Below are 26,663 nucleotides of genomic sequence, written 5' to 3'. Positions count from 1 at the left end.
TTGTTCCACGATAAATTTGTAAACGCTTGTTCAAAGCCAGCATTTTGTATTTTTTAAATGTAATACAATTTTCTAAGATATTGATTTAAACAAACTGAATACTGTGCTTTGTTATACTTATTTTTCATGCATGTATTTAAAAAATGGTTTATGATACATAGGCCATTGATTTCACATTTTTTCAAAAGATAACATCACTTTGTTAGTACATGTACGTAAATATTTTTGTAAGTTAATGACAGTGTTTTAGTATTTGTTGATTTTGTTACTATTCTTATACATGAAAATAGGTGATTTAAGTGTTTTTAATCTCCAAACCATATACCGTTGTATATATATGTACTGAATATATTAACATCTTTGAAATGCTTCTGCTAGCAGCTAAGCATAGAAAGACAATCATTATAACAATTAAATAAGCTCACATTATTACTGATTCATCTATGTTTGTTTTATGTGTTACTAAAATGTATAAATAAAAAATATGGATGATATAACATTTTGTTTGTTTGCTTACAAACTAATTGTAAGCAGTTTAGACTGTTATTTATGAATTGCTACACAATGACTAGTTTTTTAGTGGCAGCATAATTTCAACTAAGCGACACTACTTTGCCAAAGGAAAGTAAAATCCTGTCAGATGCCTGTATTGATGACATACTTCAATTTCAAAACACGTTCGCTGTCCTTCAGTTCCATATAATTATACATTGATAATCAAAATTTAGCCAGATTTTGAGACATTTAATGAAACAACCTGTTTCCGAGGTAGGACCAGTACTTGGCATCTTAAGGGTCGTCTAAAGAACACTCACTCTTAAGTTAAGGGATCAATACCAAGACCCCACAGTCGCATAGCGGACACCATATCCACTACGCCGAAGCCACTGAACCAGCTTTGAATTACAGAGGCTAGAAAATCACGCAACTATAAGATATAAGATCTTAATTAAGCTTGGCTGATATAAAACAATTCTATCATCAAGCAAAAAATATAATTTAATTTTTTTGGATGTATTACTTTTTTATTGAAAGTCTTGTAATGTTTTGTACACAATAATTTCCATATAGGTATTACAACACATGGTAATAAAATATCTAAGCATTTGCCCGTAAATTAGGTAGCACCTACTATCATATTAACTTTTTCATTTATTCACCAATTGACTTCAAATTAATTATCTGACAGATATTCAATTTTGGCGTGGTCTTATACAGTGGACTTTGTGTCAAATTGGAAGAAATTCCGCATGTGCTTACTTGTGCATTCAAATTGGATCTCTTTGATTAATTAATAACATGCTCACTTTAACACTTTCCTTGCTCTCACATACAATCCAGCTATGCTGGTTCCAGTCAAATCTCTGCGCGAAGGTTGGTTCAATAATTGTCGAAATATAGCTGTGTGTAACCTTCATGACACATAATCGATTAAACCAAGAACTTCTTTAGTCAATCAAACGCATCAGTTATTAAGCGGAAGTTGTCGTCAGTGAAAATTTGTGCCTGTTTTGTTTCAGATTTTGATCATTTACTTCCACAAATCATGGGGATGATGGACTTTGACTTTCTTGACGATGTACGTCGAATGAATAAAAGACAGGTGCGTATACTTTTTGCTGTCCCTTTGTTTGAATGGCACATTTCTTGGTAGTTTTGCTACACCATATGACAGCATGACCATATTTGTTGATGGAAAGTTTAAACTCAAATTTTCCACGACCTAGTCATGCCGTGGCCTTGTCAACATAACCGTTTATCGCGAGTTATAAATATCGTCAGGTCTACCCGACAATTTGCAAGATTTGTCTTCATACAGGGTTTTTTTTTTAGAAAAAGGGGAAGACGCTGGACACTGGGTAAAAGGGGAAAATCGAGCGCGAAAGAGACATATTTGGGGAAAAAATAAAAACTGTTCATTTCAATGTCTATAACTCACCTACAGACTTCAGGGTTTTTTTTTAGAAAAAGAGGCATGTGTCTGACCTTTTTGTTCTTAAACTCATGAACAAGTATGATATTAAAGTCAAAGTCCTTAATAAAGTTGCAGGTGTAGATCTAATAATGAGAAATGATTTCAACTGGGGCCAGGGAACGATGTCAATATTATGATTTCAATTTCATGATGAATGGGTTGACAATCTAGATCTGCTACAGTATTGGAAGGGAAAGGTGCGGCAGCTGCCAATTGTCTACTTTCACTTTCACAATAATCCGACAGTATTAATCGATGTTGATTACATGTACCTCCGAATCCTGCTGGGTTTCAACGGTTTTTGATGATTCATTCTTAAAAAATGCGTCAACGCAATTAATATTTTCCGAGTCCGAACGTTTTATTTTGTTGGTGTATGAACGCCAATTGTGAGACTTTTTTCTGTTTTAACGTTTATATCTTGGCTTTCACATAACCCGGATGAAAATTCGACTGGTTTCCGGTAATTAATTTACGAAACACCCTTCTCGCGCAAGAACGGAATCCAGTAAAATAGTCACATGATTAATACGATTAGTTGCCCGGTTTCCATGACCTACTTTAAGAGCTATATATAAATTCCCAGATTTGAGTGTTCGTCGGGAGAGAAAGAGAGAGAGAGCGAGATCGTTGTACATGGTACAAATTGGATAAGTGTCGACTTCCCAAAAGAAAACAAAATTCTTTGAGGGTAAAATATTACATTTTGGTGAAAAATTATATTTTTGGAGGGGAAATGGTATTTTTAGGGGAAAAATTCTGGTAGGGGAAGACGCCGAATATCGGCGTCACTTTCTTAGTAAAAAAAAACCCTGCTTCATAGTATACTCAAATCCGGTATTAGCAATGCAAAATTGATTAGATTAGCATCCCTTATTTTGATCTCATGAATATTTATGAGGTACGTTTTTGACCCAAGAACAGTACGAATATATTACGCTATTTTAAGAACTGAAAACGTGCGAGAAGGAACCAAAACAAATTTGCATATTCAAATACGATTATTCCCTGAAGCGGGTAACCATTCTTTCTCTTGGAAAACTAGCTAAAAGAGGTAGAATAGTAAAATCGCATTTTTCCGTTTATGTTTGTGTAGTCTTATACCTCGATTACGCATTTTTTCTTGCTACAGTAAGACATATTAATGTATTTACTAACGTATTTGAGCATTGTTTAGGCTGTAATCTATCGGAGAATAACTTACTTTAGGTTTTGATATGATCCCATAAAATGAAAATAAAATGGCGCAATGCCGTACTTTCGTTATTGCCCATTTGTATTTTGTGAACGCTTTTGTTTTTTTTCTTTCAAATCAACTCGTGATATAAAAATACTGATCATGAAATGGTTACAAACTATACATATAGTTTTTACCATTCCAAAACAATGTTGATTGAGAAAAAGAAAGCAGTGTTTTTTTCACTTATAGGGGAATGGTGGCGATGCCCGTCTAAAGGGGAAAAGTGCGTCGTTTTTTAGGAAAAGGGGAAAATTAAAAATTCACTCTTTTATTTGTAATGATATTTATTATATGAATACACATGTTTGTATGAATATAATATTCACAGTAGAATGTCTCTGTCCCTTTTCTGAAATATATATCAATGATTTTTTCAACATTAGTTTCAGACAGTTCAGCCTTCATGCACAGTCTCAGTTTTCTTAGCCATTTTGAGTCTAATTGAGTTTTTTAAATCGATTAAATGGCAAATTTGAGCATTTTTTATCAGTAAAATGGACCAAATTGGAATGTTTTTATCAACAAATATTGACACAATATAGATACATCAGGGTTTTCATTAGGATTCTTTGTAGCAGGCTTTTGAGTTATTTGAGGAGGCCAACGTTCTAGGGGGTAAACTTACTCATGCCCCCCGGAAATTTTTTGAAATAAAGGTGCCAAATCGTGGCTTTTGAGCGATTTTGGGCGCATATATTTTACATGATTTTCCTCAGTTAAAATAGAGGATGTTAATGTGAATTGTAAAGTCCTCAGGTTACATCAACTCTCAGGGGTGTCAATTGTCCCAAATTTGAAATCCTGAAAATAAAATCTGGGTGCCGATAGAGCCACGGTGGGTTCAGGGCACACCCTGGACAGGGGTCCAGGGGGCCAGAGAGGATGATTCATTTTAAGAAAAATGAATATATTTGCTTTACTTTGTCTCTAACTTAACCAATTAACTCTGACAATGCCTTTAAAAGTATGCAGTTTTTGATAATTCAATTATGCAAAAAAACATGTATAATTTTAGGGTAGACTAAGACAGCAAACTAAGAATGGGCATCCATTTTAGTTTTTTAAGTCAATACAACAATAAATGCATATAGGAACACATATTTAAATTAAAAATGCAACAATCAGAGGACATAATCAATTAAATAGTAAATGACTACTTAAAATATTTTTTAGCACTGTTTGTTTTCCAGAGATTTGTGAATATGCCGTTTTATGTCCCCGGAAGCACCTGCAATTTAACTTATTTGAAACAAAGAAATCGCTTCTCCTGAGCTTTAAGACACCTGTATTTTTAAGAGATTCAAAACAGAAAAAAATACTTTGGCTAGCAAATATCAAAATCTATTTCTTTAAATTTTCATGTAGATGCATGGGTCTGAGGTGGAATGTCCCCGTCGGGGGCGAAGGGCCCGGGCCCTAGCTTAATGTATAATTTCTGTGCAGTACATAACATGTATTCTTTACAGTATTAATGAAAATCTGAATTAAACAAACACTGGAAATTTTAACATTTTAATAAGTTGTAACTTCCAATAATGACTATGACATTTCAAAATATATAACTAAATCAATTTAAATGACTTGTCCACAAGTAGTTATTGCAAATAAGAAGAAACAGTACACACTGTAAACATCTTTATCACATGTCAAACAATAACATTCAATATAATTAACCTCTACTTAACACGATCCCATTTTACCAAGAGTATGTGAATAGCAATTCAAATACTATTACCAAAGGAGTAAATTACCTTAAGAAAAATAAAGTCTGATAAACATCACAATAATTAAAACAATAATACTAAAGCATTTTATGATCAAATACCTGAACATTTATAAGTAATACTGTGTTAAGAGGACACAATGACTGTCTTTTTCTGAAATAATTGATTATTCAGTTTATAAAGATTGCGTGCCTGTTGACATGAGAATAATTGTTGTTGTTTTTTTTATTAACTTAGGAAATTATTTGGGAAAAAAATCGGGCATATGTTGCCCCAGCTGATGCAATGTTAGGATTTAAATATTTTGCTGAGGAATCTTCTTTGGGCCATTTTTTTCAAATACAAATTTGGACATAGCTTAACATTGCAGTGCCAATTCAATATATTTAGCATTTAAGCCAACCAAATCCGACCTTAATCAGGAAAAATCAGGAGAGTTTGGGGATCGAGAGTTTCATTTATCCTAATGAAAGACTCACCCTCCTGTAAAATGTGGTAACAAATAAATCCACTTACCGCTCGGAGGATCAAAACTCCGCGGAAAAAACAAACATCAACGAAATCTGTCGAAAATCAAATAAAAAACGAAATGTAAGTGTAGCAGGAAAGTGCATTTATCCGGAGGTGCCGGTAAATGATAAACGTTAAAAAAACTGGAACAAGATAACTTCAACAGCGAACTATCGTTCTTACTCGAAACACAAACGAAATAGTCGTTTATTTTTCTTTTTTTTTACATATCCAATTGTTGACTTTGTCACAGTTTGTGACCTTGAATCAAAGTCGTACAGTCTCGTTAACCGCTCCGCGATTGGACAATTATATCGATACGACCAATGAGAAAGCAGTTAACATATATCGGTTTAGGTTGTTTACTTCCGTTTCAGACAGTTAGTATATTAACGAATACTAAATATCTCGTCATCGTCGTGAAAATTTGCCGATGTTTTGTTTTAATTTTCTTTCCGAATTTGAGCCGGCCTGAATAACATTTGAGGCGGTCAAATCGGCCGCCGGCCGCCTCCTAATGAAAACCCTGTACATCAGGCCTTTTCCTGGCCATTTTGGGAGAAAAATGCAATTCATGTGAAAAGTCCACTGATTTGGGTAAATCTAATCTAATTTAATATAACACTTTATAATAATTAAAAATCATATAAATAATAGTTATATACTTTGTTAGTTATTTATGAAATAAATTTGAGATATATTTATCATGATTATGAAACAGTTCTTTCTAAAAATACAAAAAAAAAATTATTATTTTTTTAACATCTTGGGGGGATTTTTTTTTTTTAAATGGGGGGAAAATATATACTCGTTTTTAGGGGAATGGGGCCGAATATCGGCCCCGAAATTGCCATGAAAAAAACACTGGAAAGAAATACTCTTCGTCACCATTGCCTTCGTTCCACTGCTCTTTCGCGTCACGTTTTCATTGCTGATTTTTTTTTGCATTCTGAATATACCAATAAGTTAACCCCACATAAAAAAATCAATATGTGTGAATTGAAAGCATCAGCAGACGACAACACATGTTAATAATGGAAAATAATAATTTTATATCAAAATGGACCGGAAAACATTGTGTCAAAAGTAGAAAATGGCTTTTCACAAACCATTTCTTCTTTTGTAACAAAGGTTTTTAAAATCATCTTTGCATGATTCTTTCTGACAATATTTAAGTTTGGGACATTTGTGTCCTATAAACCATGCCAAGTTTGGCATGTAAAATTGAATTTCAGGAAAGATGAGCCAAGATTTGTTTGACAGTTCTGATTCTGAAGAAGTATTTTCCCATAGTGTTCTACCCAGTCCATCACCATCCATTCGAAAGCCCTGTCCGACACTGAAAGCTCCAAAACTTGACTTCTACTGGATAGTTTTCATTAAAATAAAGTGTGTTGTACAGAGACATGATGTTTCTTAACATATAGATTTTTTCCTGTCTGCAAATTCAAATTTAATTAGTAGATCTAATGTTGGGCTGCTTTTTTCATGATTTTACTATATGTGCATATTTATGGTATTGCAGGGCTAAGGGTAAAAAGCTCCATAACTTAACTTCTACTGAATAGTTTTAATCCAAATAAAGTGTGTTGTACTCATTAAGGATGTTTCTTAACATAATTAATGTTTTCTGAATGCAAATTCAACTTTAAAAAAATCATGTTGCATTGCTACCGGTATTCTTGTGTGTCGGCTATTAATATGATTATAGGTGCTACCTAATTTGCAGACAAAAGCTTAAAAGATGTCTATTTTAGTTTGCATATTGATTACTAATAAAAGCCTGCATATTTTGATGGAACAACCCAACTCCCAAAAGGTAATTCGTTTTTAGAGAAATGAACCAAAAACATTTTTTTAAGATTTAGGCAATGGATATACATTTGTAGCAACCACTAGTCTTGTTTACAAACGTTTTAATATCAAGTTTAATGGTTGTTCACTTTTTAAATAAACAATATTTAAAATTTATATCTTAAAAACCTCTTGAATAGATGAAAGTAACTGCGTTTAAAGTAAAATAAATGTTTAAATATCAGGATTAATTTTAATATAAGTTGTTGGGCATCTTTAAATCACTTGCATATCAACATATATTTTATCTATCTTTACATGTGTCTGTTTACAGCAGTGTGACATCCATGATTTCATCTTGACCCTGCTAGAAACGAATAACTGAATGACATTTTTTTTTACAAACATGCATATGCGAAGTTGTTGTCCACCGAAAAAGAAAATTATTTCTAAATAGTCAAAATATAAATAATGTATTTTATTATTAAAATTGTGTTTTATGTTTCTTGAACATATGCAGGGATTTCAATATTCAAGTTGAAGACGGAAGATGAAGTAGAAGGGGGAAATGATCATTTTTTACTTAAAGCGAGTATGTTATATGATTTCAATGTCAACATTGTATTCTTCCTTCCCAACCCAACATATTTATATGACCGTAGAATGTTCAATTAAATTAATTCACAATCCTCATATGGTACCATAAATCAAATAGTGTTTACTACAGTAAAACAAGCAAGTAAGCACGCATACGGAAGGAGTTTTTTCTGTACAGCAGAAATTTATTTACTATTAGATACACTTTTTCTTTTATTTATTTTCTGGTGCTACTTCTTCTGAACTTAAATTATAGTTTTGGATTCATCAACGTCACTTAATTGGTTTGAGGCCTAATCTTTATATAGTGATGTGCAACCTTTTATATGAAAATTAATGAGAATTGAGAACGTGAGTGCAGACGAAGTTAAAACAAGGGACAAAATTGTCACAAAACCAGGTTTTCATTGTGAAAAAAAATATGATAAAGGGAGACAACTCAAACTGAACTTTTGAAATGAACAAACAAAATTAACCCCCTTTGTAAGTTTGTTTTAAAATAAATCTATTTTTAGTCATGGCGACCTTGACATTGGAGATATTGACGTGATTCTTTCGTGCGACACACCGTCCCATGATGGTGAACAAATGTGCCAAATGATTTTAAAATCTCATAATGAATGACATAGTTATAGCCCAGAAAAGCTCATTTATGGCTATTTTTTACCTTTGAACTCAAAGTGTGACCTTGACCTTGGAGATATTGACGTAATTTTTTCGCGCGACACACCGTCTAATGATGGTTAACAAATGTGCCAAATGATTTTAAAATCTCACAATGAACGACAAAGTTATGGCCCGGACAAGCTTGTTCCGCCAGCCCGCCAGCCGCCCGCATTCGCCAATCTAATAACCAGTTTTTTCCTTCGGAAAACCTGGTTAACCAGTTAAAATTAGCTAAAATGCTGAAAAGTTTAATCACAATAACGTTAAATTTGTTTAAAAAACGTGTTCCTCGTGGATAACAGCCGCAACTTACCCAACTATTGCTCATGATCACGAGTAAAACTGCTTTCTGATAGCGAATGGTAAATGCGGCACAAATTCTGACAAGTAAACATTACGGTGTCGTTATTCACCGGACGCTGTATGCGCAGTGGTAAGCTCCCCTTTAACATTTGAGAGCTCGAAATCAACGCCGATGTTTATGAATTCAGCGAATCAATTTTTTTTAAACAATTTTATTTAATAATTTTTGAGGATAATAATAACATTAAGATATTGAATTAATCGGATCAAATAAATTCACAACTAAACAAACGGAGGCAGAGTATGGACAAGATTAGTATTTAATGGAGATAATTGCATCGCTAAAATATATGTCGCGTGACGAAAATTTTTGAGATGCATCCCTTGTGTATTTTTGTAAATTTCCATATGTATGAAAGGTCAACGCCCGCTATGCGGGCTTTTGCCCGTATAATTTCTAGCGGTATCAGTGCATTGGTTACTTTCGAAGCAGAGGTATTTTTCACGTTCTACCATTTTTTGGCATCTGTCACATGTTATTTAATTTGCATACACAGTTTATGCAACAGATGACCTAACTGTAATGATTATGGAAATAGCATTAATAAATAAAAAAACTAACATTCTTGCACAATAGACAGTGTTCATCCATTTCAACTAAACCCTTAATATTCCATCATTTTACATTTAAACTGTATCTGATTTAATCCAAATGACATCTGTTTTAAACACAAAACTTTCCAGAAAAGTCATGTGATGCTTTTATTGTAGAATGTACAGTGCCTTTTCAACAGAAAAAGTTTTTTTCAGGGAAATAGAAAATGTGGGTGTACTTGAAATCATTCTAATAGGTTATTAAACACATGCAAACAGTCATACACACCAATATTCTTTAATTATTTTTTATTTAAATTACACATTTAAATTACACATGATATGTCTTGTGACATATTTTAGTAATGAGTGCACTTGGCATTTTAAACAACCATTGTTATGGGTTCATTCATGATTTATTTTAATATTTATGGGTTAGCTTTCTTAATCTAAATCTGTAAGTCTAGCATCATAATAATATTCATATCTGCATGTTATCCTGTAGTTTTTTAATAGTGTGTTATTTTAAACTAAAGAATTTTGCCTGCAGCATTCAAACCTAGGTGAGCTGTTTCAAACATTTTATAGCAAAACATAAATTCCAAGTAATCTACTTAAATATTCAGCATAAACGGAAATTGGCGAAAATGACTTTGACCTTGTAAAATGCAATGGTGCCAAATTTCGTCTGTCATGCAGATCCAAGTGTAACATGGTTCTAATTCATGAAGCATGGATAATTGTAAATTATTATTTTAGATTTTAATACCGTTTACTTACAAGTCTGTGTATTTTTTTAAGCTTTTTGTATTTAAGTTAAAATGTTCCAGAACAACAGCAACAAAAACATAGACAAACACAATGTGATGTTTGAGCGCCAACACATGATAATTATTGAAAAAAATCTAATAGATCACATATATAAGCACAGGGTGCGCACAGGGCTTGAAAAGTGCTTGAAAACGAGCCCTAGCACTGAAAAGCCCTTGAACAAAGGTTGGCCTTGAAAAAGTGCTTGAAAAGTGCTTATTTCATTAAAAAAAGCCTTGAAAATGTTTATTTCTGCTCAAAATTACATGTATCATCGCTTTAATTATAATCTTAAATCGTTCTTAAGGGAAATATTACGAAAAATTATCATAAATTCCTTCGCGCAAAAAGTTGAGTACGAAATATATAAGTTTCTTACACTATTGAGTACGAAACGTTATGTGTACACGTCACAGATTATGTGTACTACGTCAGAGGTTCTCCATTGTGATCAATTTTCGCGAGTGAAAACGCAGCAATGGGGAAGTGTCATTTCAAACCAGGGTGGTTAACTGAATATTCCTGGGTACAGAAAACAAATGACATTCAAAAAGCACATTGTCGGGTCTGTATGAAGACCGTTGATGTCAGGGGATGGGGGAAAGCGCTTTGAAAAGCCACAAGAAAGGGGAAACCCACAAAGAAAACATGAAATTGAGAAGCAATGTGTTTGTTTGTAATAACTTTAGAAAGTAAATACATACAGTCAGTACACCAGTTTAGAATCACCCTGCAAAAACGTTTATTCTTTTTACCACAATAATTTTTTGGGGATTTAGTGTCAATGTGAGAAGATGTAAAAATAAAGGGTAATATTTATTTTGTATGATAACAGGTTAGGTCAGACGGCATATGCAGTTTTTTGTCATAAATAGCCAATTAAAGTTCAACCTTAGGAAAATTATTAAAAATCATTCAGCTTACAGAATTAGTATTTCAAAACATTGTCATAGCACTTGTTTTCAATCAGCAAAAAACTTATTTGAAAATAATAAAGCCTTCTATATCCATATGCACATTTCAAAACATAACTCATTCAATCAGTTCCGGTTAACTTTTTGCTGCATTTTTCCACCCTGTAAGCTATTTACAAAAGATTTCTTGCTAAAACTTTGTTAATTTATTCCTTTACCTAATGTATACCTTAGACACTTATCATTTTGTTTTTATTGGGGCATTATGGAAAATTAAATACAAATTAATCGGAACTGCTGATTATCGGGAACTGGTTGACAAACTGTATGTGAGACTCATTGAGTTAAGGATGGATAACATGTATGTAATAACTAGAAATAACATGTATGAGTTATTGTGGAATAAGTTTAATTTGTTTGAGCAAATAAATGATATTTACTGTGTTAAACTTGCTTGAAAATGCACTTTTTTAAGGAAACTAATGTACGGTTTACACATGCAGGCAAAGTTATGTAACTCTTACTGGCATTTTGACAGAATAATGGCCCCTTTTATACTTAGAAAATTGAAAATATGTTTAAGTTTTGTGTTTTGGTCCATTTTACTCCTAAAGTAACATAGCTATTGCTTTCAGACTTGGAATACTCGCTAACTATCATACTGGGACTGTTCAGGACAAGTTGCATAACTTGATGGCATTTTGACAGAATTATGGCCCCTTTTTGACTGAGTAACTTTATATATTTTGTTAAATTTTGTGTTTAGATGCACTTTACTTCTAAAGTATCAAGGCTATTGCTTTCAAACTTCAAATCCTTTCTTACTATCATGAGGATACTGTACCTGGCAAGTTGAATTTGACCTTGATGGCAAGTTGAATGTGACCTTGATCTTTGAATGACCTTGAATTTCAAGGTCAAATAAATAAATTTTGCTTAAATTTCCATAACTTCTTTATTTAGGATCCGATTTTATTCATACTTTGACATAACAACACTTACCTGACATACCACAACGGACTTTACCCAAACCATCCCCCACGTCCCACCCCAGATCCCCCCCCCCCAAAAAATAAAAAATAAAAAAAATATTTGTTTTTCCTTTTTTTTTTTGAAATATCATCTAATAAATGACCACCCCCCCCCCCCCCCCACATTATTCCCCCTCTCCGTCCCCCCCCCCCCCACCCGCCACACACAAATAATAATACTTTTTAAACATGGTACAAAAACACAAATATTTATTATTATTTTATTTTTAGCTCATAGTGAGCTTTTGTGATCGCCTTTTGTCCGTCGTCCATTGTGCGGCGTCAACATTTGCCTTGTTAACTCTCTGGAGGACACATTTATTGTCCAATCTTCATAAAATCTGGTCAGAAGATTGATCTCAATAATATCTTGGATGAGTTCACAAATGGATACGTTTGCTTGAAAAACCTAGCTGCCAAGGGGCGGGGCAGTTTGCCTTATATGGCTATATATGGCAATAGTAAAATCTTGTTAACACTCTAGAGGCCACATTTATTGTCTGATCTTCATGAAACTTGGTCAGAAGATTCATCCCAATAATATCTTGGACGAGTTCGAAAATGATGCCGGTTGGTTGGAAAAAAAAGATGCCAGGGGCGGGGCATTTTTCCTTATATGGCTGTAGTAAACCCTTGTTAACACTCTAGAGGCCACATTTATTTTCCGATTTTCATGAAACTTGCTCAGAAGATTTGTCCCAATGATATCTTGGATGAGTTCAAAAATGGTAACCTTTGATTGCAAAACATGGCCGCCAAGGGCGGGACATTTTTCCTTATATGGCTATATATGGCTGTAGTACAATCTTGTTAACACTCTAGAGGCCACATTTATTGTCCAATCTTCATGAAACTTGGTCAGAAGATTCATCCCAATAATATCTTGGACGAGTTTGAAAATGATGCCGGTTGGTTAAAACACATGGCTGCCAGGGGGCGGGGCATTTTTCCTTATACAATTTATGGCTAAATTGGCTATAGTAAAACCTTGTTAACACTCTAGAGGCCACATTTATTTTCCGATCTTCATGAAACTTGGTCAAAAGATTTGTCCCAATGATATCTTAGATGAGTTTGAAAATGGTAACCTTTGCTTGAAAAACATGGCTGCCAAGGGGCGAAGCATTTTTCCTTATATGGCTATAGTAAAATCTTTTTAACACTCTAGAGGCCACATTTATTGTCTGATCTTCATGAAACTCGGTCAGAAGATTCATCCCAATAATATCTTGGAGGAGTTAAAAAATGATGCCGTTTGGTTGAAAAACATGGCCACCACGGGGGTGGGGCATTTTTCCTAATATGGCTATTATAGTAAAACCTTGTTAACACTCTAGAGGTCTCATTTATTTTCGATCATCAAGAAACTTGGTCAGAAGATTTGTCCCAATGATATCTTGGATGAGTTCGAAAATGGTTTTGGTTGCTTTAAAAACATGTCCACCAGGCCAGGGGCGGGGCATTTTTTCTTATATGGCTTTTAATGGCTTGAGTAAAACCCTGTTAACACTCTACAGGCCAGATTTAATGTCCAATCTTCATGAAATTTTGTCAGAAGATTGGCCTCAATGATATCTTGGATGAGTTCGAAAATAATTATGTTTGCTTGAAAAACATGGCTTCCAAGGAGTGGGGCATTTTTCCTTATATGGCTATAGTAAAATCTTGTTAACACTCTAGAGGCCACATTTACTGTATGATCTTCATGAAACTTGGTCAGAAGATTCATCCCTATAATATCTTGGACGAGTTCAAAAATGATGCCGGTTGGTTGAAAAACATTGCTCCCAGGGGGCGGGGCATTTTTCCTTATATGGCTTTAGTAAAACCTTGTTAACACTCTAGAGGCCACATTTATTTTCAGATCTTCATGAATCTTTTGTCAGAAGATTTGTCTCAAATATAGCTTGTTATCTCAGGTGAGAGGCTTTGGGCCTTTCAGGCCCTCTTGTTGAAAAATTTTGATCAAATTGCCATAACTTCTTTATTTATGATCAGATTTGATTCATACTTTGACAAAAGAACACTTACCTGACATACCACAATGGACTCCACCCAAACCATCCCCCATGCCCCACCTTGACATATTGCTTTTATTGAAATATAATCTAATAGATTACCACACCCCCACCATTATACCCCCTCTCCACCCCCCCCCCCCCCCCACCACCGCCCCCCCCACAAAAATTTTTTTTTTGTTTGAAACATGGTAAAAAAAAATATTTTTTTTTTATTTATTTCATTTTTGAAGGACCATCCAACCATCCCACCCAAGCCATTGCGATCAGACTTAGAATAAAATCTTATTAGTTTGTATTATGTCTTCACAAATGTGCAATAGATTATGGAAAATATACCTGAACTCAGAATCGTCTAAAAAGTACAACTTCTTTAAAACATAAGCGATCAATATGTTTCAATTATGGTCCTCTCTATTACTTAGAATATGTCTATATTACCTTGACCTTATTGAATATAAACAATTTCCCCATAATGGCTTACGTTATACTGTCAAGCACTCGAAAAGTCGAGCGTGCTGTTTTCTGACAGCTCTTGTATAGATTTCAAGTAATGATGATGTAATATATAAGAAATCATGCTTGCTTGAGCAAATAGACTGTAATGCTCAATTTTTTATAGATATTCTCGTTGTTGGAAAAAGAATAATATATTAATAACAAATTTATTGAAATGAGCCGCTTTCTGACAAAACTGGGCATAATGCATGTGCGTAAAGTGTCGTCCCAGATTAGCCTGTGCAGTCTGCACAGGCTAATCAGGGACGACACTTTCCGCCTAAACTTTATTTTCGGTAAGGAGGGACTGCCTTGAAACTAAAAATACCAGAAAAGCGGAAAGTGTCGTCCCTGATTAGCCTGTGCAGACTGCACAGGCTGATCTGAGACAACACTTTATGCACATGCATTTTTCTCAGAACTCGACTCAAATCTGTTTTCAGCTGTACTACCAGGTGCTCAACTTTGGCATGATAGTGTCCTCGGCCTTGATGATCTGGAAAGGACTGATGGTGGTCACTGGCAGTGAAAGTCCTATAGTCGTTGTTCTCAGGTAAATTTTATAAGTAATTGTAATGGGTGAGTTAAACTACTGTAATATTCTTTCTTAACCATATTGAAGATGAGAGGATATGTTCAGCTGGGATTTCATTAGACCCCAAAGCCTGCATTTTTATGCAAGCAAATTGCCATTTACTTAATTTCATGCCCCCAGATCGAATGATCAGGCGTTATATTGTTTTTGGCCTGTCTGTCTGACATTGTATTTGTGTGTCTGTCCCAAAACTGTAACCTTGCTCATAAAATGAAAACTCTTCGGTCTATGATCTTTAAACTCCACATGTGCATGCATCTCATTGAGATCTACAATCAAACATGGTTTAAGGTCAAAGGTCAAGGTCACTGTGACCTTTATTATGCTCCCCCAAAATTTTTGGGTGGAGCATATAGTCGCCGCTTTGTGTGTCCGTGCGTGTGTCAGTCTGTCCGTGCACAATTTTTGTCCGGGCTATTTCTCAGCAATTAATGACCGGAATTCAATTAAACTTTATGGGAAGCTTCACTACCAAGAGGAGATGTGCATATTATCAGCCGGTTCTGGTCGGATGATTTTTCACAGAGTTATGGCCCTTTGAAATTTTCCATTTACTGTACATATAGTGCAATTCTTGTCCGGGCTATTTCTCCCCGCTGTGACCTTTACCTTGAACTTAGGGTCCGCATTTAGGTTTCGAAATCTGCGTTAAGGTTTGAAAAATGCTATAACTTCTATCAAAGCGTTTATAGGGGGCATATGTCATCCTATGGTGACAGCTTTTGTTTATTCTTATTAGTGGGTAGCAAACAACACCATAGTTAATAGTAGGGATGGCATCGAATACCAATATCGGTATTCGAATGTTCGCAAATTCATTCAATCGAATATTCGAATATTCGCATAAAACGGCTGGATTGATTTTACCTTGTTATGTATTAATTTCCATTGGTTTGTAAGTTATATTCGTTTGCTAAATAAGAGGCTGTTTATTAACGTTGCTATCGAATAATTGTGTCGCTGTCGACTAATACTATGACCGATACTGTGATCGGGCACAAATAGAATGAAAAACATCGTGTCATAGAATTTTATTTTTTAATGATTCCACAGATTTGTAGCAGACCGCGCATATGTAAAACTAAGTTTACACACATTACACGTTGCGGTCTTCTTATCCACAGACAGTGTAAAGTTTTCCATACTGCAGAAGGGGCTGGTGGCATTTTCAGATTTGAATTATGATTCCATCATGATTGTTTAATTTATATCATCTGTTACTTTTGAGTAATTCACATATTTAAATGTCTGTTCAAACTGTGATCACAAAAACTAAATTATTATTCGCAAGTAAATTGAAGCCCTTAATTGGTACCTAATTGACAAACAACAGTTCGGGCCCTTTCTTATAGTTAGTATATTGCATTGCGCGATTTGAGTAATTCACACATTTTAATGGCTGTACATACTGTGATCACAAAACTTAATTATTATTCGCCAGTCAATTGAAACCGTTAATTGGCACCCCATTGGCAAACAGCAGTCGGGGCCTTTCTTAGAGCGTGTATATTGCATTGCGCAATCAACACTGATACGGGCCGCGTTATCAGTTTGACACGAAGAACGTCATGTCAAACATGTTACTCCAAGTGATTTCGGTTGCTTTTTAGTAAGAGGTTCGCAGGTCATTTAATATTGGTGAAATTACGTTTGGAAAAAAATGCGAATATGCGAATATCATTTTTATTATTCGAATGATGACCATTCAATCGAATATTCGATTATTCGAATAATTTTGCCATCCCTAGTTAATAGCCTTTTTTTCCCTTATTATATGCTTGGTCTAAAAATTGCATAACAACATAATTTATGTTTGTCTTGTATTGTCCGACTGTCTGACAGGTTTCATAGAGTCTTTCTATTGATGAGTCGTATAATTGATAGTTGAACTCAAACAGTTAATTGCTGAGATAATTGTTAATAAAATTTTTGTGTGTATTTTGTGTTACGCTGTCAATTTGCCTCTTTCAAAGCTTTGTTATATGACCAGTAGCCAAAATAGAGGATAGCTACAAAAAGCTCTAAATTTGGTACTAAAGTTTTTAAGTGGGTATTAAGATTTCTGTTTTTATTTTAAAATAAAGCAAGTTCTCATGCTTTCTAAGGTATTTATTACAAAATAGCATGTAATTTGTCAACTTTTTCGGCTTATTTAATGCCAAACTAGAAAAAGTGTTATCTTCTTTTACAGTGGAAGCATGGAGCCTCCTTCTATATATATATGTTCATTCACACTGTGTGTGGGTATATATAGGGGTAATAACACACATTTTCCCTCTAGAAAACAGATGATTGGCCCTGTTTCAAGTTGGTTCATTTATAACGAGAGCGCCGATGGCGCTGAAAGCATAGTTGCAAGATACTGGGAAGTTGCTGCTGAAGTAAATGTTAAGGTCAAAATATACTAAATAGTTTCCTTATATGTTTCGATGTAAAAGCGACAACATTTTGCACATAGAGACCCCCATAACCATACATTTTCTTGACGGGCATTCTAAGCTGAATCGATTTAAGCAATAAAAAAGATATATCATGTTCAAACCAAAAAAGAATTCGGCTGAAATCAAAATCAACTGTTTTTGCGCCTTTTTTCGGCCGTTTTCTAGTGGATTGTAACCTTTTGCAGTGCCATTTTTTACTTTAATCTCCAACTTTATCCTATTTCAGGGATTTAGTAGTGAACACCTATGCTTACCCTATCAATATCTCCAAACGATAAAACCAGAACAACAGTCTAAAGTGTATAACATGCCTTCGAGGAAAATATGATGATTTGTTTAGAGAGTACAGCCCTTTATGACTCGATTATTTAGTATATTGTAACCTTAACGATTGCTGACATCACGAGTCGCCCCCCTGTTGTTCTATTTTTAGAAACGGGATTTCCAAATAGTTACGAATGTGAATAGATACAAATGACATAACTATGAAAATAAATACGTAGAATTACATTATTTCACGCATACCATTATGCAACCATCCGTTTTCTTTTCCGACTTGATACATTTACAGCTTTCCATTTAATATTTTACAGACACAACACTCGTCCAGAATTCGCGCGAATCCATTAAATCCGATGCCACATTTAAACCGTTAGCTCTACTCGTAACGTTAATTTCTGGCTCAAAGTAAATCATTTTAACTTCAATTAACACATCTCTATTGCTTTCAAACTCTACTTCATCAAATCCATAGAAAGGCAGGTCAGAATCCATGTCATAAATCAGAAAACATTCATCGTACTCCGCCATTTTTACACATTTTCAAAGAATAAAAAGTGTTTTATGCCCCACTTCCTGCTGAGAATATGTTTTAATTTCTTTTTATAATAAACCGATGAAATGTTACATATCCTTAAACCAGGGCCTTATGAATTCAGTGATGTAAACATTTGACCTCTTACAGAACAGTAAACAAAAGAAATAGAAATTTGGTGTGAGGTCACTATCAACAAGAACAGAATTGTTTTACGAACGAAATTTGTTTTAGTTTCTTAGAAGGTTTTTTCACGTAAAATGGTCTTAGAAAAATTCACTTAAAATGGTGTCAGCAATATTCTTGGAAGAAAACGTAAGAAAAACGTTTCCAAAAAAAATTTGTAAGAATTACCATATACTAAATTAAATAGATATTTCGTCTGATTTTTGATCAGGTAAGGCTTCATAATGGTCAACCGATCGATGTGGGTTTTCGAAATGTCGTATATACCTTAAGCATAGGTGCAACAGCATAGGTGCGTTGCACCTATGCTAAAAACCAGTCCATTTGCCCTCTTAAATTTGGTTTGTTTTATTCCAGTGGGAGCATGGAGCCAGCCTTCTATCGTGGTGACCTGCTGTTCCTGACCAACTACCGCGAGGAGCCTATCCGCGTAGGGGAGATTGTTGTGTTCAAGATAGAGGGACGGGAGATACCCATAGTTCATCGAGTGCTCAAAGTGCATGAAAAGTAACTGATAACAAATACTTTTGGTATTTTAGCAGAGTTGTCATAATAATTTGAAAGTAGTGATTTTTGTAAAATGTAAGCAATTCTAAAAATTATTGATTTCAAGGTTTTCTATTGTGTATTAGTGATTTAAAAGTGTAGTTTCACTGGGAATGTTCATAAAAGGTAGTTATAGGTGCTTGAAAAGTAATTTATTTAATGTTTTCAAATTGATTACCAAAACCCTGTTTTCTTCATGCAAACATATTGCAATAAACTCATTTTTTAACCATAGCAAATTATCTGCCTTCATAATACACTGTATTGATGCAGTTGTGAACCATCCGTCAACTTTTCAAATATACTGATGGTGTGCGGGCGAAAGTCATGTCCAAGAATGAATGGCCAAGAAATATCAAGAGTGTTTTTTTATGCTCAATTTGCATGTAAAGGAATTCTGATGTGCTTTTTGAATAAAAGGTTTCTTGAAGTACGTGAAAAATATTGGTATAATATTGCCTTGATATTGTGTTCACTTCTCATGTTTAAGAACCTTTTCAAAAGTTGGATTCCCTGTCTATATATTATGTAAGACATGCCAACTCCTTGTTCAGAGGGCAGTGATTGGTTCGTACACATTCTTCTCTCTTAAGCAACTGGGAATAAATCGCCACTCATGTCAATATTTAATTTATAGGAGGTTACTGTAATGGACATGTTGGGTTTCCTACAGTTACATTTTGCGATTGTAATATCCTGATTAAGGACATTCTTTATTGAATTTCAGCGTTACCAAGCTTCTAGTTTTGCCATGTTAGAATTTTTTTCAGGGAAAATGATAAAACAAATTTCCAGACCAAGGGAAACAAATAAAATGGTATCCCGTAATTCCTAAAAAAATGTGTGTAGGGGTATTGGTACTTTGAATTTAAATTGAAGGGAAATAACCCTTTTTTTCAGGGAGAATGGTACAGTAAAATTTCTAACCAAGGGAGACAACAACTCTGTGGATGATCGAGGGTTGTATGCCCCTGGGCAGCTGTGGTTGGAAAAGAAGGAAGTTGTGGGCCGTGCTAGAGGGTAAGCATGGATTTCAATGGTCATTGATGAAAGTTCATTGTCTCAACATCAATTGACCTGTAAAACTAGAATCAGTCCCAGAACTGTTGAATATCCTCCGATGTCACATGCAGTAAAATGTAGCAAAATGTTATAAATCTGTAATAGAAAAATGGAAAGATAACAACTGGGAAAAACAGCATTAAACATGTGATAATGGACATTTCAAACGCACACTCCTTATCATAAATTAAGGATTGCTACTTTGTTGGACGGGCAGTCAGAATGACAGATGTCCATGGAATGACCTCTCTTCTTCGTTTGTTAGTGAAGGGGTATGTTTCATCATACCCATGTTGGTGTTTGTTTTGTTTTTTTCAGCAAAGTTCTTAAACTTCATGAACAAAAATATCAATGGTAAATCTTCTTACAACAATTTGATACATGTTAAATATTTTTCACAACTTCATTTCTGTGATCTGTTGACACAGACAGGGTAATCACGTGATAGTCAAGATGTGGACGTCCGTACCGACACCGTTATTTTTCGCCGTTTTTAGCTCATCTCTTTTTTGAAAAGAAATTATGAGCTATTGTCATCACCTTGGCGTGGGCGTGGGCGTTGGCGTCGGCGTTGGCGTCCGGTTAAGTTTTGCGTTTAGGTCCACTTTTCTCAGAAAGTATCAATGCTATTGCATTCAAACTTGGTACACTTACTTACTATCATGAGGGGACTGGGCAGGCAAAGTTAGATAAATCTGACTGGCATTTTGACAGAATTATGTGCCCTTTTTATACTTAGAAAATTGAAAATTTGGTTAAGTTTTGTGTTTAGGTCCACTTTATTCCTACAGTATCAAAGCCATTGCTTTCATACTTGCAACACTTATTAACTATCATAAGGGGACTGTGCAGGCAAAGTTATGTTACTCTGACTGGCATTTGGACGGAATTATGGGCCCTTTATACAAAGAAAATTGAAAATTTGGTTAAGTTTTGTGTTTTGGTCCACTTTACCCCTAAAGTATCATAGATATTGCTTTCATACTTGGAACACTCGCAAACTATCATAACGGTACAGTAAAAGGACAAGTTGCATAACTCTGGTTGTCATTTTTACGGAATTATGGCCCTTTTTTGACTTAGTAACTTTGAATATATGGTTAAATTTTGTGTTTCGATCCACTTTACTTCTAAAGTATCAAGGCTATTGCTTTCAAACTTCAAATGCTTTCATGCTATCATGAGGTTACTGTACCTGGCAAGTTGAATTTTACCTTGACCTTTGAATGACCTTGACTCTCAAGGTCAAATTATTAAATTTTGCTAAAATTGCCATAACTTCTTTATTTATGATTAGATTTGATTGATACTTTGACAAAACTACTCTTACCTGACATACCACTAGAGACTCCACCCAAACCATCCCCGTGCCCCCCCCCCCGGAATCCCCCACCCCCCGAATCCCCCCCCTAATTTTTTTTTGTTTAAGATCATTTCACAAATGACCACCACACCCTCACACTATATACCCCCCACCCACCCCACCCCCCAAATTTATTTTTTTGAAACGGTTAAAAAACGGTTTGAAATACCGTCCAATCATCGCACCAAGAATCCCCTCCCCCCCCCCCCCCCCCCCCCCCCCCCCCCCCCCCCCCCCCCCCCGAATTAAAAAAAAAAAATTGCATTTTTTTTCACATTTTTGGAAGATAATGTAATACATGTCCACACCCCCACACTATACACACCTCTTCCCTCTACCCCTGCCTCCTTTGTGATTGAAATTGAGAGTCCCTTCACCTTTAAAAAGAAAATAGATGAGCGGTCTGCACCGCCTTAGCGGTCTGCACCTGCAAGGCGGTGCCTTTGTTTAACCTTTATTACTTCTGCTTATTTTTTAAATGACGCTGACTTTCCAGCCATATCAGTAAAAAGGTCTTGACTTAACTGCCGGCAAATTTTCTTAGTGGAGCCCTAATTAGGTCATCCCGCTAAACATTTTGCACCGAGTAAAGTCAAGATATAGAGCTAATAATACTATGAAATAAAAGCCAGTAACTTTCTTCCTAATATGGCTGGAAAGTGAGTGAAATAAAAAAATAATACAAGTAATAAAGGGTATAAAACGACAAAAAATACCTGCCTTGGCATGGATGTCGCCATCTTGTTTGTCACCTGATTACCCCCTCTGTTGACAGTTGACTGGCGTACATTTCATGTCAGGGGGTTTACATGGTACACACAGTGTAATGATACTTTTACAAAATTCATATAAAAAGTTCCAGAAATGTAAGTCAATATTTTACTCTAATGTATTTAATTTCAGATTTGTTCCTTATGTGGGGATAGTTACAATTCTTATGAATGATTATCCGAAATTTAAGGTAAGTTCTTATTTACTTATTTATTTTAACATACGCTTCCATACCCGTGTTCATTACATATAATTTAGTTCGCAGTTCTGCAATAGCTGCTGCTTAGCACGGGTTTCGTTATACTCTAACTAACCACATAGTTGATTTTTAGCTCGGCTGTTTTCAGAGAAAACCCGTGGTATTGCCATAGCCAGCACGTCGTGTCAGTCGTCGTGTCGTCCGTGTCGTGCTAAAACCTTAACATTTTGTTAAGGTTTTGAACATTTGCTCTTAAATCAAATTGCTTCCACCTACAACTTTGAAACTTCATATGTAGATGCACCTTGATGAGTTCTACACGCCACACCCATTTTTAGGCCACTAGGTCAAAGGTCAAGGTCACTGTGACCTTAAAAGAAAAATCTGACAAGCTTTCATTTTTTAGCTCGACTATTATATATGAAATATATATAGTAGAGCTATCCTACTCACCCCGGCGTCGGCGTTAGCGTTCCCGTTAGCGTGCAAATGTTAAAGTTTCGTACTACCCCAAATATTGACATATTGCTTTTATATTTTGCATACTTCTTTACCAACATGACCCCAATCTATTAGAATATGCATATTATTGATAAATCTATGTTAAAGTTTGCGTACCCCCTCAAATATTTTCTATGCCCTTTGACATATTGCTTTCATATTTTGCATTCTTCTTTACCAACATGATCCCAATCTATAAACAAGAGCAGACAACTCTATCAAGCATTTTGACAGAATTATGACCCCTTTTATACTTAGATAATTGAACATTTTGCTTAAATTGCCATAACTTCTTTATTTATGATCACATTTGATTCATACTTTGACAAAACAACACTTACCTGACATACCACAATGCACTCCACCCAAACCATCCCCCATGCCCCACCCCAGAATCCCCCCCCCCACCCAAAAAAAAATAAAATAAATTAATAAATGTGTTTTTCCTAATTTTTGAACTAATTTTTGAAAGATCAATTATTAAATGACCACACACCTACATTATACCCCCCCCCCCCCCCCGATCTCCATGATGGCTTACATTATACTGTCAAGCACTTGAATAGTCGAGCGCGCTGTCCTCTGACAGCTCTTGTACAAAACTGCACCCGTAGCCGAGCATTGCACCTGTTAATTGGTTAATTTAAATATTATATAAATAAAACAAAATGTAAAAAAAACATGGATGAAAATGACTGCTTCAATGTATAATGGGCACAAGTATATATGGTTAATTCTGGTATCTCTTATTATATCTCGCTGGAGCTGCTCTGATTTACTAGAGATTAGAAAGCCTAGATCCACAAGCAAAATTTTGTCAAACCTTTGTGGAATCCCATTACTTTTATGTGACTGTCAATCACTCCTCTGTGTTGCCCTCGCACTTGAATGGTTAAATTCCTTCCTATGAAAGTAAACTCTTAATCATTGTTTTTCAAAAATTTGCATTGTTGAATAAAAAAATAGGTCTTAGTTTAAATCTATTTATTTATGCGTGATTAAATATATTTATTTATGGGTGATTGCATCATAAGCCTTTGGTTATACTCTTGTGAGTCATCTACATGGGAAGAACTAGTACTTGGTGTCTTAAGAAAGATCTTTAAAAGTTTGAAAGCCATAAGCTTATGGAGACACTCTGGAGTCCATTTCCTGGGAAGAACTAGTACTTGGTGTCTTAAGAAAGATCTTGTAAACTTTAAATGCCATAAGCTTATAGACTCTTGAGTCGATTACATGGGAAGAACTAGTACTTAATGTCTTAAGAAAGAACACGAAAACTTCTAAAGCCATAAGCTTATAAAGACACTCTGGAGTCAATTTCCTGTGAAGAACCCTAATGGTGTTTTTGGAGATGGTTATTGTTATCTATAATTGAAAATTTTCTTTTCACTTTCAGTATGCAATATTGGCCTGTCTGGGACTCTTCGTGTTGATACATCGAGAGTAGCTGAAGAGGGTCATCATAGAAACACTTTTTAAATTTCAAAAGCGTGAAAGAAAAAAATGGAGTGTGAACAGCGTGTGTGTCCCTTTTTGAATCAGATATATTAACAAAATTGCCAGCAATATTTTACATGTAATGGATATATATCATGTTAACCCTTTCAGAGCTGGAACTGAATTTTAAAGGCCTTTGCAAACAGTTTGGATCCAGATGAGACACCACAAAACGTGGCGTCTCATCAGGATCCAAACTGTTTGCGATTCTGATAGTATTCTTTGAAAAAAAATCTAAGAAAATGCTAATTTTAGAAATTTAGCAGACAACATTTTAGCAGACGACAAATTTCCCAGCATGCAAAGGGTTAACTGTTTTGAGCCTTATTACACTATTCAAAAGCATTGAAGAAAAATGGAGTTTGTGATGTATGTGTAATGTCTACAATTTAATTCTGATAATGAGAACTTTATGTAATTTTTCTTAAAGTTCATCATAAAACACAATATTCGAAAGCATGCATGTAAAAGGAAATTTGGATGAAAAGTATGTGTTTAGTTTTAAGTCTGATGTCAACCTTTATTTTAAACGATTTCTGACCCCAAAGTGCTTTAAATCAGCAATACGTGTAGTTATATAATAAATCATGTACATGGAGAATTACCCAAATAATGTAAATTTTACCGTGTTTTTAACAGCGTTCCTAATTTCGTCTACTTCATTTCAGTATTCAAGATGAAAATTTTGGTTATAAACTTCTTTTTTTGTCCATACTTTCATAAGGACAGATATTTCTGACAGTCCTTGTTAATGATTTGTGTTTCAATATTTGATTTAGTGCTCATTTGGTGATCACAATATTTTCCAACTGTATCATGGTGCTCATTTTATTAAAGCTAACACTAGTCATTTAGGGCAGTTTCTGAGCACTGATATTATCAGCCATTGTTTTGTTGGGGGAGAGCCGGAGTGGTTATTGTTGAGAAAAAATGAATGGTCGTGTTTACTTCTTACTTCTAATTTGTTTTCGCATTTGTTATCATCACATTTCGATTTGTTATCGATTTGAATAATATGTCCTCAATTTGGATAGCATAAATGTAAGCCATGCCTCTTTGTCATTATGAGTGTCTTAATTTAAATGTTGTATTCATTTCATTAAACTTTCATGTAAATAATCAAATATGCTTTATGTCAGTTTGTTGTTAGCGAGTATATTAATATCATACACTACATACGACTTTTGATAGTATTGTCACACATTTTGTTTCTGTTACCTTATAATATAAATATTTACAAACATAAATATGTTTAGAAAAACAATACGAGATTTGAATTTGGCAATTACTTTTTTAAGACTGCATGTATTGCCAGGTATTGAATTAATTCATGATGTCACATGTATAATGTGTTTATTTGTACATACATATATTGCATGCTACATTGAAGTGTTTTCTTCCTAATTATTTATGATCCAGATCTGTATGTACCCGGTTTGCATCTACATTTACATCATCTGTAAAAAGGAGAGAATAATTTGCTTACTTGGTACGTAATATTTTGTGTTGTCAATAAAACCTATTGATTATCACTGATGACCTCACCATACATTTTTTTTCTAATGTATACATTTTGATGCAATTACTTAATATAAAAAAGTAAGTATATGGTTTCTTGAAAGTATAAAAACATTTGCTCAAATCTCGAAATGTTACATTTTCCAATTAACTGTCATATGTAACTTGTATGTTAAACGCTGAATATAAGTTATAATGCATTGGATATATTAGTTTGTAAAGGATGAAGTATTTTTTTATTTTCAAGAATTGGAGCTTAAAATATGATTGCAAATAATTCATGTTCTTGACACTCGTGCAATAATGAGGCAAGACTTGCCTTTACCACCACTGAAATATTGGAACTAACAGAAGAAAAATCATGGGGCATGGCAAACATGTGTCTTCTAAGTGAATGTTAGTGTATATTGTCAATTTCATGAATCATACCATACCATACCATAAAATCACGAAGTCGCTTGAAATGAAATAAAAATTGGTGTACAGTAAAAAA

The 26,663-nt window shown here is 34.6% G+C and overlaps 1 protein-coding gene across 1 annotated transcript; it reads left to right on the top strand.

Moving 5' to 3' along the window:
• The first annotated feature begins 1,448 nt into the window (after positions 1-1,448).
• LOC127848490 (signal peptidase complex catalytic subunit SEC11A) lies at positions 1,449-26,663 on the top strand. The gene is made up of 6 exons (XM_052380983.1): positions 1,449-1,603; positions 15,118-15,227; positions 19,068-19,217; positions 20,157-20,276; positions 22,585-22,642; positions 24,552-26,663. Exons 1-6 carry the CDS (start codon positions 1,547-1,549, stop codon positions 24,600-24,602), a joined length of 546 nt encoding a protein of 181 aa, XP_052236943.1. The 5' UTR covers positions 1,449-1,546; the 3' UTR covers positions 24,603-26,663.

Source organism: Dreissena polymorpha, chromosome 10, assembly GCF_020536995.1.
Source record: "Dreissena polymorpha isolate Duluth1 chromosome 10, UMN_Dpol_1.0, whole genome shotgun sequence".
Lineage (NCBI taxonomy): Eukaryota > Metazoa > Mollusca > Bivalvia > Myida > Dreissenidae > Dreissena > Dreissena polymorpha.
The sequence above is the reverse complement of the archived record's forward strand: the minus strand, read 5'-3'. Positions and strand labels throughout refer to the sequence as shown.